The 14,418-nt window shown below is 39.6% G+C and overlaps 1 protein-coding gene across 4 annotated transcripts in view; it reads left to right on the forward strand.

Annotated features, from left to right (window-relative positions):
- The window catches only part of HGF (hepatocyte growth factor), a 59,128-nt gene that overhangs the window by 15,750 nt on the left and 28,960 nt on the right, over window positions 1–14,418 (forward strand). For 2 of the 4 annotated variants that reach the window (XM_035128210.3, XM_035128211.3), the window contains exons 3-7: window positions 981–1,093; window positions 1,720–1,834; window positions 4,748–4,890; window positions 5,248–5,368; window positions 10,601–10,719. In XM_035128210.3, the coding sequence (XP_034984101.1) occupies window positions 981–1,093; window positions 1,720–1,834; window positions 4,748–4,890; window positions 5,248–5,368; window positions 10,601–10,719 (611 nt within the window). The remainder of the gene's footprint in view (window positions 1–980; window positions 1,094–1,719; window positions 1,835–4,747; window positions 4,891–5,247; window positions 5,369–10,600; window positions 10,720–14,418) is intronic. The other 2 variants (XM_035128212.3, XM_035128213.3) reach the window with 1 other exon arrangement.

Consider the following 14,418-nt stretch of genomic DNA (forward strand, 5'->3'; position numbering starts at 1 on the left):
AATGCAACACTAGATGGTGACACTGGGCTATGCAAAATTCAATGTATTTTTCAAAACTTTTTTTTTAAAAGCATTTTCACAGCATTTTATATGTGTGTAGACCTTAGACAGTTTTGCGATATATGTAATGGTTTTGCTAGTTTAATTTTACTATTTAGTATTGGATCCTAATGGATTATTGAGTATTGCTTTATTTGATATGTTGTTTATTTTAAAGTTACTTTGACTTTTTATATAGGATCTGATTGTTACTCTTAATGCTGGATGTATTATTATTATTATGTTGGGATCTGCCAAGAGTGGTTGGGGCAGGTATTATTTATTATTATTATTATTATTATTATTATTATTATTATTATTTGCTTATTCTCCATTTATCTGGCTGCTGATTGCTTTTCTGCCTATAGCAGCAGATATCCTATATGTTGTTTTCATTTTGGAATGTGTCCAAATTGTTCTTCTGGTTTACATTGCCCAATGGCAGATGTGCCTAGCACTGTTACTGGGAACAGAATAGGGAATAAGGTTGCATAATAACATAGCAAAATTCCATGAGATATTCTTGGGGTGAGAAAAGTGACTGCCATCATGTGATGTCAGTGAGAACAGCCATCACTCCTATCCCCCAAGAGCCACTGGTTGGAAGCCGTTGGAAGCTACATCATCACCAACAACATTTGTACTTTTCTAGGCTTCTAACAATGAGTAGCAAATAGTATCTGACTTTCATTATTGGTGCCAATGCAAGATCTCCATGAACCCGCTAGTGATTCATTCCCATTTTGAAATAGGGGAATGGTGAGTGGATTCATGGAAGTTCAGGGGGGAAACCTCAGCATTTGTTTGGGCCAGATGTTGCATTCTATATATGTCAAGGGTCTGAGAGTCTCCTCAGCCAGGTTGAGACTTCTTCCTTCCCATACAGAGTTGGACATCTTAACAGAGTTTTACTATTTTTATTCATCCCATTTTCTGCACAGGGCTTTTGCATTTGATAAAGCTTCCAAACGCTGCCATTGGTTTTCCTTTACTGCCCTAGAAAATGGCGTGAGGAGCAGGGAAGACAATGCATTTGACCTGTATGAAAAGAAAGGTAAGTTTCTTATTCTTTAGCCATGACATTATAGACAAGAAAGCCTGCCTGAGTGAGCAAGTTAGTCTAGAAGTTCGAATACAGGGATGGGGAACCATGTTCTTTCCAAGGGTCAGATGGGGAACCGAAAAGAACAATTCCAGAAAAAAGAAGTCAAGTAAAACTCCTTGTTTAGCTGCAGGATTAAATTAATGAAAATAAACAGAACATTTTCTTATGGCCCAACAAAGGTTTCAAAGAGTGAATAAATATAGATAAGGCCAAGGCCAGGGACTTGCAAGTGGCCAATGATTTGTTGTTGCTTACTTTGAAGAGCATTCTCTGAACTATTTTGATTCTCATCTCTTTGCAATTTGGCACTGGGGAGCTGCTATTTGAGAATCAGAAGCTCAGAGCCCCCCTTGGTGCGCATAATTATTAGCACAGTTCTTTGGATACTGGCCAAAACATTTAACAAATTATTGTATGAAATTTTAGATTTTTAAAAAATGCACTAGCAAGATGGGTTGACCTTTATTATGTGTAAGTATAAAAGTACACTTGCTAAATTTCTATGCATTTTTATTCACCGATAAAATGTGAGGTCTTCCATTTATCTGTTTTGTTTTATGATTCATCTCCCACAGACTATGTTAGAAATTGTATCACTGGTAAAGGAACAAATTACAAGGGAACCATATCAGTCACAAAAAGTGGCATTCGGTGTCAGGCGTGGAATTCCACAATACCTCATGAACACAGGTAAGATTGATGAGATTACAAGAGCCCAGTCTTACATAACTTTCTCCTGCCAATTTCATTTCCTTTCATTGATAATAGAATCATAAAATTGTAGAATTGGAACCTGAGGGTTATCTACTCCAGGGGTGGCCAACTCCCAAGAGACTGTGATCTACTCACTGAGTTAAAAACAAGCAGTGATCTACCCATTTTGGGGGGTTCAGGTTGTTGAGCTTTTTTAAGGGAGGAAAGCCCATTTTTAGGGGTTCAGGTCAAAGTTGTTGAGCTTCTTTGAGGGGAGCCAGTGATCTACCACAGACGTCCAGTGATCTACCAGTAGATCACGATCTACCTGTTGGATGTGCCTGATCTACTCCAACCCCCTGCAGTGCAGGAATCCCAACTAAAGCATCCATGACAGATGGGCATCCAACCTCTGCTTAAAAACACCCAAGGAAGGAGAGCCCACCAACTTTCAAAGGAGACTATTCCACTGTCAAACAGCTCTTCCCATCAGAAAGTTTTACCTGATGTTTAGTCGGAATCTCCTTTCTTGTAACTTGAACCCATTGGTTTGAGTCCTCCCCTCTGGAGAAGGAGAAAACAAGCTTGCTCCATCTTCCGTGTGACAGCCCTTGAGATGCTGAAAGATGACTGTCATATGAACAACTGGGCAGTTGACAGCAAATGCACCTGCAGATCTAAGACTGATGATGATCTCTGTAGGGTGTACAGATTGGGAAACACAAGTTTGTTGCATTATCATTTCACTTTTAAGGTGCACACTAGAATGATTTCCAAAAATACATCAGAAAGGCTGAAGTGGTTCTTGAAAAGTGCTGGATGGAGGACAGGGCAGGATGGGGGACCTCAAAGCAGAGGAAGTGCTTAATTTTCATTAATGATAAATGAAAACTGTGAGAATCTTGAATTTTCTCTCCAAATGTTGAGGTTAATCTATAATTTATTACACTGGGATGGCTAGATTTGTGCTATTGTATGATATTCCAACATATTGTAAGGAGAGAAAACAGACGTTGAATTGTACTAAATCTGGAATAATTGTATTTTGAGACCATTCACTGAAATATAAACAGATAATGTAAAATAGATCAGGATCATAGATTGATGTTCTTGGGCATTTTTTGTGAAGAATACATATCCTGGGAAAAGGGATTGTGGCTGCTTTGAGGATGAGGAAGGAGTGGAGTGGCCTTATTAGCTCCAGTTTGCTTCCCCATGACTGGTTACCTCGCCTTGACTGCCACCCCCCCTTCCCTTGCAAAAGTCTCTTCTTGCATCTCTTCTAGGTAGTAGTGGTGAAATCCACACCCACTCATGGCAAGAACACAATTTTACCTCTGAAATTTTACCTCTGTGCTGAACAAGCCAACGCTTGGCTGAGTGTGTTGTCTGAACCTGGGTTCATGGTTTAGCAGATGTTTCCCTATTTAGGATTTCATTGTATGGGCAAAATATTTTTTATATAGGATTCTTAAGGCAGAAAAATTCTGTCTAATAGATTTTGTTATAAAGTAGATTTCATTACCATTTTCTGCAATATATATATAATCAACTTCAAGCTACTTTTTAGAAGTGTTCTTCCCCCAGAATTGCTCATTTTGCTTATTTGTGGTGGTTAGATAAAGGTGGGACCTAGTGCACACTTACCTGTGACCTCTACATGAATGCCTTTGGTACCGTATGTGCACAGTTGCAGGCAAACAACGCTCAATATGTAGACACTGTCAGCACATTTAAGTTTGGGAGCACATTTTTCAGGCAGCACTGTGATGCTTCATGGTGTCACTGCCTGCTTGTGCCATTCTTTTATGCTTCCAAGTCATGTGCCCATGTAGCACTGGCAAGCAAGAACTGGCCCTTGTGTCCCAGCAGAACTTTGGAAAGCTAGTAGACAGGATTGGATCTCATCCTCCAAAGCTGTAACAAGAAATTTTTAAATCTATATCAGGCGTCCCCAAACGTCGGCCCTCCAGATGTTTTGGACTACAATTCCCATCATCCCTGACCGCTGGTCCTGTTAGCTAGGGATCATGGGAGTTGTAGGCCAAAATATCTGGAGGGCCGACGTTTGGGGATGCCTGATCTATATGAAAGGCTGTATGATAACATATTTAGGGCAATCTGGACTGAATGTCGCTGGCTTGCATTTAATGCTTATCTTTCCCAGGCTTAGGACTTTCTGATGAAAGAGGTGGGGGAGGAAATTTCCATAATACTGTAATACACAAGGGCATGCCATTGTTAAACACACACATGGAATGTAATTCTCTATCAGAAAAGCTTCCCTGGAGCTGTCCTTAGCAAAGAGGTTATGAAAGATTGATAGCATGGAAGAGGAAATAAGGAAAAATAGGGACTACATGAGAAAGGCACCTCTTCTGTTTACTCCGGAAAAAAAGAGATGTTTCTGGCTTATGAGCTGCATATGATAGGTCAAAACCAGGTCTTTGAAGTGAGCCTGGAAATGAATTGGTAACCTGTTAAGCCAAGCCAGAACTGGTGTTATATGTTCATACTGTCTTATTCCAGCCAACAATTGCTGTTAAATGTCCTCAATTGTATAATATGAATTAATACCATAGCTGACCTGGATGATAAGCATATGTAAAGTAGTAGACTCAGGGGTAAAATTAAGGAGTCTAAATAATAATTGCAGAGAAAGATATTATTTGGCACCTGCAAAACCAACTGATGCTGTTCTAGCTCTTTGCTGCTATTTGCCTGACTACATTTTTGTTCTCTCCTGTTTTACTGTATAATTTTCAAGTATTATTTTTAACTCATGCAGGAAAGTCAGCAGGCAGTTAACATTTATTAAATAAATAAATAGGAGTCGGATAAACTATTTATTAAGGTTCGCGACAAAGTTTGCATGCTCTTATACTGTAATGATTGTCATTTTAAAACTAGCTTTTTGCCTTCGAGCTATCGAGGTAAAGATCTACGTGAAAACTACTGCCGCAATCCCCGAGGAGAGGAAGGCGGCCCCTGGTGCTTTACAAGCAGCCCAACAAAGCGTCATGAACCCTGTGACATTCCCCTCTGTTCGGAAGGTAACACCCAGAAGCTCAACCATTAGTTGATTTCAGTTTTGCGCAGAAGCAGAATTAACTTTACAAATATGACACATTTTTTGAGTGCAGCTCAGATTCTGATCATTATTAGAGAACGTTTTCTTGACGCTTAAGATTCAAACTTTGTGACAATCAGGACTGCCTTTGTGAAACTCTTGAAAGTCCTTGGGTGTTTTGGCAGAAATTGATGAAAACTGTAATTTATTTCATAGAAGACCATGTGAGTCTAACAGGGGGTTGCTATTTGTTGACACGTGCTTTTATCTGCAGTACTGCAATGAGGTGCTGAGCTGCAAGTCACTATCCTAGAAAAGTGTCACTTTTCTGTACTTTCAGCTGAATGCATGACGTGCCATGGCGAGAACTATAGAGGCCCCGTGGACCACACAGAAACTGGCAAGGAATGTCAGCGCTGGGACCTTCAGAGACCACACAGGCACCCATTTCGTCCAGAGAAGTAAAAATGCTCTTCATTTATTTTAAGGAAGTACAGATTGTGAATGGAACCTGTCTATCTTTTTGAGACAGGACTGCTGCAACATTACTGCCCGTGGGGTATTGGAATCATTGCAATGTTCCGTGGGCATTGCACACCTTTTTCCCCTCGTGAATTGGATTTCAGCCCTTCATTCATGGATTTAATTAGTAACTATAATGATGTTTGTCTTGTCCTTCCAATGAGTTGTCAGGGTAGCTTAAAAATAAGGAAACAAAAAATGCAGAGCACAGAGAAAGGAGAAATAGCAGAATCTAAAGATGGCATGAAAACCTTCAGCAGAGGATGAAACGAACTGAAATGAAAGGGCGTGAGAAAATAAGAATCCCTCAGAATGGCATCAGAATGATAACAATATATGCATAAAGTGAGTCTCTCTGGGGATAGCGTTCCATGACTGGAGTACCACCACTAAAAAGGCCCAGATGATGGGGGCACCTAAGAAGGATTGTTGTGGAAGGTCTTATTTGATGTGAATCTAGGCAATCCTTTAGGTCTGCTGCCACCAAACTATGAAGTCTTTAAACGTCAAAACTAGCACTTTGAATGGAAAGCCAAAACTTTTATTTGGGCCCAGAAAAAAAGTTTTATCTGGGTATGTGAATCCTCGATAGCAGACATAGTTTTCATTGGGACAGTAGACTGTCTGTAGGAATGTTGCTACCTGCAACTGTTGAAGCCACCCCCAATCCATGAGCATTCATGTGTCCAGCCCAAACCAATGCCAGTGGTGTTCCATTCATTTGAATGCGCAATCCTCATTAATTTGAATGAACTTTGGACTACAACCATACATAGCGCTGGAAATTTGTTAAACTTCATATTAATTGATTACTAGAAGTAACTCACTTTTATGTTTGCTCATAAAAGCTTCTAATTAAAAGCACGAGGTAATCGTAATAGCATAACTAGGTTTTAATGAACAAGAGAGTGAAAGAAGAGAGACCATGCACAGGCAGGTACAGAGATAAAAAAAACCCACTACTTTAAATAGCTTGTTATCAAAGTCACTTAAATAATTGAAAATATTTATGAGCTTAATCTTTACTGTTCTACATAAATCTCTACCAGAATACTTAACCTTTAAGCTTCTCAGATTTTTGATTCTTTGCCTATTAAAGCTATAAATGTTTTGTTTTTGTTTTGCTAATATTTGACAGTGATCTAATATTTATCTTCCATCCCCCCCACCCCACAGACAAAAAAACATTGGCTGAAGGCAATGTTCATTGCTGTGAGTTTTGGTTTTGGAAAGTTACTTAAGTTGTTGCTGTATTTACTTAACGCAAAAAAAAGTGAATCTGGGCCAATGCAAGGACACCGCAGACTAAAAAAGGTTTTGTTCTTACAGGCTGTTACCCAAGCATACAGTTTGATCTGTACTTTAGAATCCTTCAAAAGGAGCTGATAGAGTAATTTAGGCCATGCAGAATGGTCTGGGGGTTTCCACACTGTAGATATAAACTAGTTTAAATGTTATTCTTTCTCTTCAGTAAACACTTGGAACAGTAGATCTGTGGGCGGGGGGGGGGGGGATTTAGAATCCCTAATGGAAATATATACTACTACTACTACTACTACTACTAATAATAATAATAATAATAATAATAGGTGAATAATATTTTGTTAAAGCCATGGCAGTTAAATTGATATACATCAAACTTTAATTTGCAGTATAGATATGTCCTATGGCAGGCACCCCCAAACTTCGGCCCTCCAGATGTTTTGGACTACAATTCCCATCATCCCTGACCACTGGTCCTCTTAGCTAGGAATAATGGGAGTTGTAGGCCAAAACATCTGGAGGGCCTCAGTTTGGGGATGCCTGTCCTATGGTGTATCTGGGATGCCCAAACTTTTTTCAAAGAGGGCCAGATTTGATGAAGTGAACATGCATGAGGGCCGACAAAAGTTGTTGAACTTTTTTTTAAGATTGAAGTTGAGCGCTTTTTAAAAGGATTTTACTCCAGGACATATACTGCCACGGGGGCCAGATTAAATCGACTGGCGGGCCGGATTAGGGCCCCCCCCCAATGGACTTTGGACATGTCTGGTAGAAAATACATTTGCATTGATATGAATTGCATAAGTTAACTTAATTTTTTACCTTTGAATGTTGGGGTCACATCTACACCATACATTTGAAGCGCCGGGGAGCGCTTCCGCGACTGGGTTGCAGCCACGGGAGTGCTCCCCGGCCTCGGCGATGGCATCGGAGCCGGGACTTCGTTCCGATGCCTCCCAGAGGCTGGGGAGCGCTTCCGCGACTGGGCTGCAGCCACGGAAGCGCTCCGTTAAATCGCTGCTTTAGGGTTTTTTTCATCTTCTAGAACGGATTAATCCACTTTCCATTATTTTCAATGGGAAAGTTTGCTTCGGTTTATGAACACTTCGGTTTATGAACAGACTTCCAGAACCAATTGTGTTCATAAACCGAGGTACCACTGTATGTAACACCCAGTCAGACCTGAGGACTCTCTGGGGCGCTGTGTCAGGACATTGGCAATGCATTCAGACAGCACACTGCTGCTTGTATTGATACAAATTTCTGTACAGTACCAGCAAAAGGGAGCTGAAACTGGGTGGTGAATCAACAGCAGAGGAGCTGAAAAGAATTGGGTCTTGATAGTGGTGATGGGAGTTCAAGAGTTTTCTAAAGCAATAAACCACAGGCTCCCTACATTTCTCTACCTTCATTCTGCAACTGATAAATTTAAAGAGTAGAATTTAGCATAGTTCTCCCTGCTCCCTGCTGACTAGAAAGGCTGTGCTAACAGCCAACGGGTCTGAAGAAATCAGGCTTAGAAGTAATTGTGCCATTGCTTTTTAACAGTACTGGGGAACCCCAAACCATCCCCTTGAGTGTGTGTTGTGGGAAGACACAGTATAGCAGCAGATCAACCACATGTCATTGTTTTGTAGCTCTAGGCCACTGCAACTTAATTGTAAACAATTGACAATACAGCACAGGATCCTATAGAGTTGCTATAAATAGCAAAATGCCAATATGATGAAATTAGGGACCCCAGTTTTTTAAAAAATCAAAACTCTACAAAGTAATGAGTTGCATAAGATTCTGTTGTCCTCCTGAAAAACCTTTGCATAAGTGCTCATTAAAACAACAAAAACAAAAGCCAACAGGGACTTGAGTATATGAAACTGGGAGATTGCAGCTGCCTATTTAAAATCTCTGGGGTTTCTTTGACTTTTGACCCCCAGCCCACCCAAAAAATGCCCAGTCTTAACTCTTGCTATGGCATTGTCAGTACTTAGAATAAAAAGGTAAAGGTACCCCTGACCGTTGGGTCCAGTCGCGGACGACTCTAGGGTTGCGCACTCATCTCGCTCTATAGGCCAAGGGAGCCAGCGTTTGTCCCCAGACAGCTTCCGGGTCATGTAGCCAGCATGACTAAGCCGCTTCTGGTGAACCAGAGCAGCACATGGAAACGCTGTTTACCTTCCCGCCACAGCAGTACCTATTTATCTACTTGCACTTTGACATGCTTTCGAACTGCTAGGTGGGCAGGAGCTGGGACCAAACAACAGGAACTCACCCCATTGCGGGGATTCGAACCGCCGACCTTCTGATAGGCAAGGCCTAGGCTCTGTGGTTTAGACCACAGCACCACCCGCGTCTTACAGTACTTAGAATATAACCTACTTATTTCAGCTCTGAGTATGTCTTAGTTGGATACAACCTAGATTCATTTCCGCAGATATTTGGTGTCATAGTGGTAGAGGTTTCATCAGTACATGGTGTTCTTTGATTGACCAAGACCAATGTTTTTAGTTCGGTCTGCAATTCTTCTTTGAAATGGCAACTCTATGGGATGTAAACAAAAGCACATGCTGTGTAGTCTAATAAAATAATCCACCTAGATGATAGAGCAATTGCCTTTAAATGTTTCCCCTGGAGGTCCAGAGCTTGGGATATGCAGCTTGGCCTTGATTAACAGCATACGTTTTAAATTTCAGTCACTAAATGGAAGTGTCAATTATACTTGCATTACTAACTTATTACAGTGGCCACCTAAATAGCAGGTTAAGTTGTAAAGTAAGAGGGGAAGCATGAAATTAATGACCCATTAAAGCTGAGAAATGCCTGGGAAGAGCCTTTCTATCTATTGTTAATCATAATTGCCTGGAATCCAGAAATAACAAGCACTGATGGAGAGCGTTAACCGTAATAGTAGAGAGAAAGCGACAGAAAGAGAGAGAGAGAAGAGAGAAGAAATTTTACTACCTTTTAAAAAGCTGCTACTCTGTTACAGCTAGACTTTGTCTAGATTTACTCAGAGGCTGAGACCAAGTATCAAGTAAGCCTCAAAATAAATTTTGATGATATGCAAAGCAGCAGAGTAGCTTACAGCTACGGTGGGAAGCTAAATAACTCTTCAAGGTAGCTTTTTTGTAAAGACTATACAGTGTCCAGACTTTTAATATTCAAAAGAACTTTATTTTCAGAAACATATTGAAAGGTTTTTACTTTATTATACATACCATGTATAATAAATATAACATAAACAATTGTTTCTAAAAGAATAAGCTATTCATTCAAGAAACTGACAGTTGTCTCAATTCCCCCCTTCACTTCTTCCAGTAATTCCAGGACAAAGGGTATGGAAATAATTAAAATGAGGAAAAAATGTTGACAAGATAAAGGAGGGCAGAGGAAAATTGTGTCCCCGCCCCCCTTGCAGTGCTGGAAATGAGGGCATGGCCTCAAAATAGGCCGACTTCTAAAAATAGAGCTATCATTAGCACAAAGTTTATTGAAAATAGCTTCCAGTTTGAACCCAGGGCTGTTGAACCCATTTCCTTAATGAGTCTGGCATGCCAGGAAGTGTTTATATTGTCCACATTTAATTGGACCATTTTAAGATAGCGGAGTAAAGGTATTGTGTCAAGCCAGACACTAATGGGAGGTTGCCCAATTAGCAGAGTGACCTTGTTTGATGCCCTGCAGCATATCAAAACTGTTCTCCTTCAGGTATTACAGCTGCTGGCTGCTTTTTGATGGCAACTCCTCCTCCCACATCTGTAGGTATTTGGCACCCCACATGTTAGGATTCCTGTTTGCCCTAACTGCCTCAGACCCCTATCGGGACAGGAGGTCCTTTGGGCTGCGTCTTGCGTGTCTGTGTAGCGTTGCCAGGCTGACTTGGTTGACATGCTTGTCGTTGTGCTTTGCAGATACCCTGACAAAGGCCTTGATGATAATTACTGCCGCAATCCAGATAATAAGCCGAGGCCGTGGTGCTACACTCTTGACCCAAACACCCCCTGGGAGTTTTGCACAATTAAAACGTGTGGTGAGTTTAATGCAAATGTTTATTGTGACTTTCCTCTTTCCTTAATCTATCTGAGATTGTCTCTTCATTGCGTGGCAACCCTGTTATATTTTCTGTAGGTTTCAGTCCTGTGGCTTATAACAAGGATCGATTGCCTGCATTGATTGGTTGTTCCTCTGTTCTCTTACCTAATATGCTCTCCCCAGCCCTCTTTGTGCATTTCATGTGTAAAAGAATCCTCGTGCAATTTCTGGGGTGTGGGTGCTACATTTCTGGCCTTGCCCTCAGATCACACAGGCTCCATCAATCCCTCTCCACATGCATAAATTTCCCTGGAAAGCTGCAGCCCTAATCATAATTAGTATTGAAAGCAGATTTTAAGGGTAACAGTTCAGAATTTATGAAACAGAGTTTGCCTGGGCACAAGCAAAGGTGCCATGTACAGATGGGACCTAGAAAATGTCCACACATCCTCTGAATGATTGTATCAAAGGTTGTAGTGGTAGACAATATCTATCTTCCATCTAAGCACACTCTGAAGCACCTGTGTTGCCCCAGAGTTCTTGAAAACCCAATTTAAAAACAACTATATTAGATCAATGCTGTTGCAGGTCTCCTGAGGTCAGAGTTCTTATTGGTGCGGGAAAAGATAAGAGATCCGCTTCTGCATGCATCTAGCAAATACTTTATCTTTCCCTGCAATCCACTTAAGCCATGCAATATGTAGGAGACCTTGCTATTTAAGGTAACAAATATCTCAGAAGCGACAGCCTAGCAGTTTTTACTTTTATGTTAGCAATTAGCATACTAAACAGTGCTGGAAAAATCTCTCCTGAGAATACAAACATCTGGTGCATTTATTGCCATCTGGACTTCATGCTACCTGAATGTTTGACGTCCAAACTAAACTGATCAAAGACCCGCTCTTGCTTAGACTTGGCACGTCCCAAACATTTTGAGGCCACTTCTCTCTTCTGCGAGCCTGAAAATGCTAAAGAACGTTTTACCTTTCCTTGGAGTGGTAATCTGTATGCTCATGAATCTCATATAAGAAAACCAATTTTCTAGTATTATAAATAAATAATTTGAATGACAGGTTTAGGTTTATTAAATTTATATATTGCTGCCCACAACAAAAAGTTCCAGAGTGATTTAAAATGAGAGTAAAAATACAGTAATAAAAACAGATAAACACAGTGAGGATAAAAACATCCAATCACTGGTGCTGCCTGAATGCCTGGGGAAACAAAAATGTCTTCTTGGTGTTGGAACTTTATTTTTATTTTTTTTGATGTATTTATTAAAGATTTTCTCAAACAGCAAAACATACAAAAATACAAAACACATTAAGAAAATTACAAAACATTAAAAATAAAAAACAAGAATACAAAAAGAATACAGAGAAAGAAAAAATACAAAAATGCAAAAACAAAAATAACTATAACCCTTATTTCCAGTCTATTGACTTCCTCATTCCACCTCCTTCTGTGATTCTTTACATATCCTCCATAGTAAACTCTAAATCTTATATAAGTTCTCATTATTACTTTAACTATACCTTAATTCTTTAATCTTTTATATCTTATCCTTTTATATTCTATCTAGATCTTACTTCTTAATTAAATTGTCCTTAACTTATATCAATACTTATTTCAAACCATTGTATTATCTACAACCTCTATTTCATCTCCCTCACTTCCACTAATTCTAATCTATTATACGTTTATTCTTTAAATAAATTTTAAATTTCTTCCAATCTTCTTCCACTGCTACTTCACTCCGATCCCGGAGCCTCCCAGTCAGCTCAGACAGTTCCATAAATTCTATCAACTTCTTCTGCCATTCATCCACTGTTGGCAATTCTTCATTCTTCCAATTCTTTGCAAGTAGAATTCTTGCAGCTGTTGTGGCATACAAAAAAAAGTAACATCCTTCCTAGGTATTTCATCTCCCGTTATCCCAAGTAAGAAGGCCTCTGGTTTTTTAACAAAGGTGTTTTTTGGTGTTGGAACTTTAACAAAGTTGACACCAGGTGGGCTTCCCCCAGGAGATGAGAACATTCCATAGATGGGGAGCTACTTGAGAAAAAATGTTTAGGGGTCCTCTCATTTTCTTACTCATATTGAAATACTGCCCCTCAATGAGGCCAAACTTAGATTCACAAAATCTTTAGGGGTATGCGTACCCTGAGAAAAAAAATGCACTGGAAATGCAAGAGAGGAATCATGTACAACTAGTAGAAGATCTTTGCCATTTTAAAATATATTGATTTGCTTGTGGAATCCTAAGAATCTTAAGGGGAATTATTCTGTCTTTTCTGTTCCTGCATGAATTTGCAATTCACAAGCTGTAGGTAACAGGGCATTTTTTTTACCAGTGGCTCACTTCAGGAAATGACTCTGAACCACTTTGTCAGGAAATGACTCTGAACCATTGTGATTATAAAAAAGAATGCAATGGAAATGTACAACTGTTGCACACAAAAAATATTGATGCCCCAGTAGGAGTTTGAATTTCTTTGAATTGCATTATTGCAGTTTCCTTAAGGAGTAGTTTGATATTTTTCTCTGCAGTAACGTTTGGTTTTTCTGATGTATTCATTCTATGTTATAGCTCCTTCCTAACATTCCTACAAAAGTACACAATATATGATGTAACTAATCACTTTGCTGCAAAAACATCACAGATTGTCGTACACTTGTGTTAAAGGCAAATTTGCGTTTGCAAATTCTCAGTGATGACCGTTAGTATTCTAGAGGAGTCGGGAATAAAGAATGATAGATAACAGAGAGCTTAGCTTAGTGGTACAGCGTACAGCAAATGCTTTGCACTCACTTCCCATGTTTTACTTTGCATGAATAAGGTCGCAAATTCAATCCCTTATATCTCTAATTATGTTCCTGATGCAGCCTCAGTTCCATAAACATTTCCAATTATCACAAATTTTTAAGTAGTAAAAAGAAGCCTTGTGCCTGCCTGCCTGAGTGACTCATTTGAGCAGCTACCATTTTCCAGAATTCTGTTCAAAACAGTCCACGCCAGACTGAGTGCAGCTTGCAGAGACATCTGCAAAAGGTCTTGAGACAGAGAAACTTGTGGGCTTTCCAAACATATTCCTCTAGGGAGAATTTGATATCAGATTTACAGAAGCACAGCCACTCTTTAAAGTGCACAAATATTAGCTCAATAAAGCCATTAGAATATTAAATGTAGGAATGTATTCATTTTAAAAACCAGGTACTTTTGCATTAATCCATAATTGTGTGTGATCTACATAGAACAAATCTAGGATGCCAAAACACTGATTTGTGTGTTTAATTTTCCATGCCCAAATACTCTTTTGATTGAAGTGGAACCAGGGATTTAAGTAGTTAGATGAGTTTATAATAGATTTCGTCTTGTACATGTTTATATGACTGGGGTTACAACAACAAAAGATGCCTCTTGAAGAATTACCTTTGTATTTAGCAGCAGACTTTACTTTTAAAAAGTAATCTATATTCCAGGTTAGACAGTAGGCCCTAATTGTGCAAGCAGATGTGAACCCACAAAATCTTATTGACTTTATAAAGTTTGAGCTATGGGTAATTCAGGCCAGGGTGCATAAACATAGAGCCTTTACAAGGATTCCTAGTATTCTGCTCTTTGGGAAGCATGCAGTTGAATAGGAACAGGGAGAGAAAAGCACTGTGAATTGCATTCTGGGAAACTGCAATCTAG

This window comes from Zootoca vivipara, chromosome 9 (genome assembly GCF_965207765.1).
Source record: "Zootoca vivipara chromosome 9, rZooViv2.hap1.1, whole genome shotgun sequence".
In the NCBI taxonomy this organism is placed as follows: domain Eukaryota; kingdom Metazoa; phylum Chordata; class Lepidosauria; order Squamata; family Lacertidae; genus Zootoca; species Zootoca vivipara.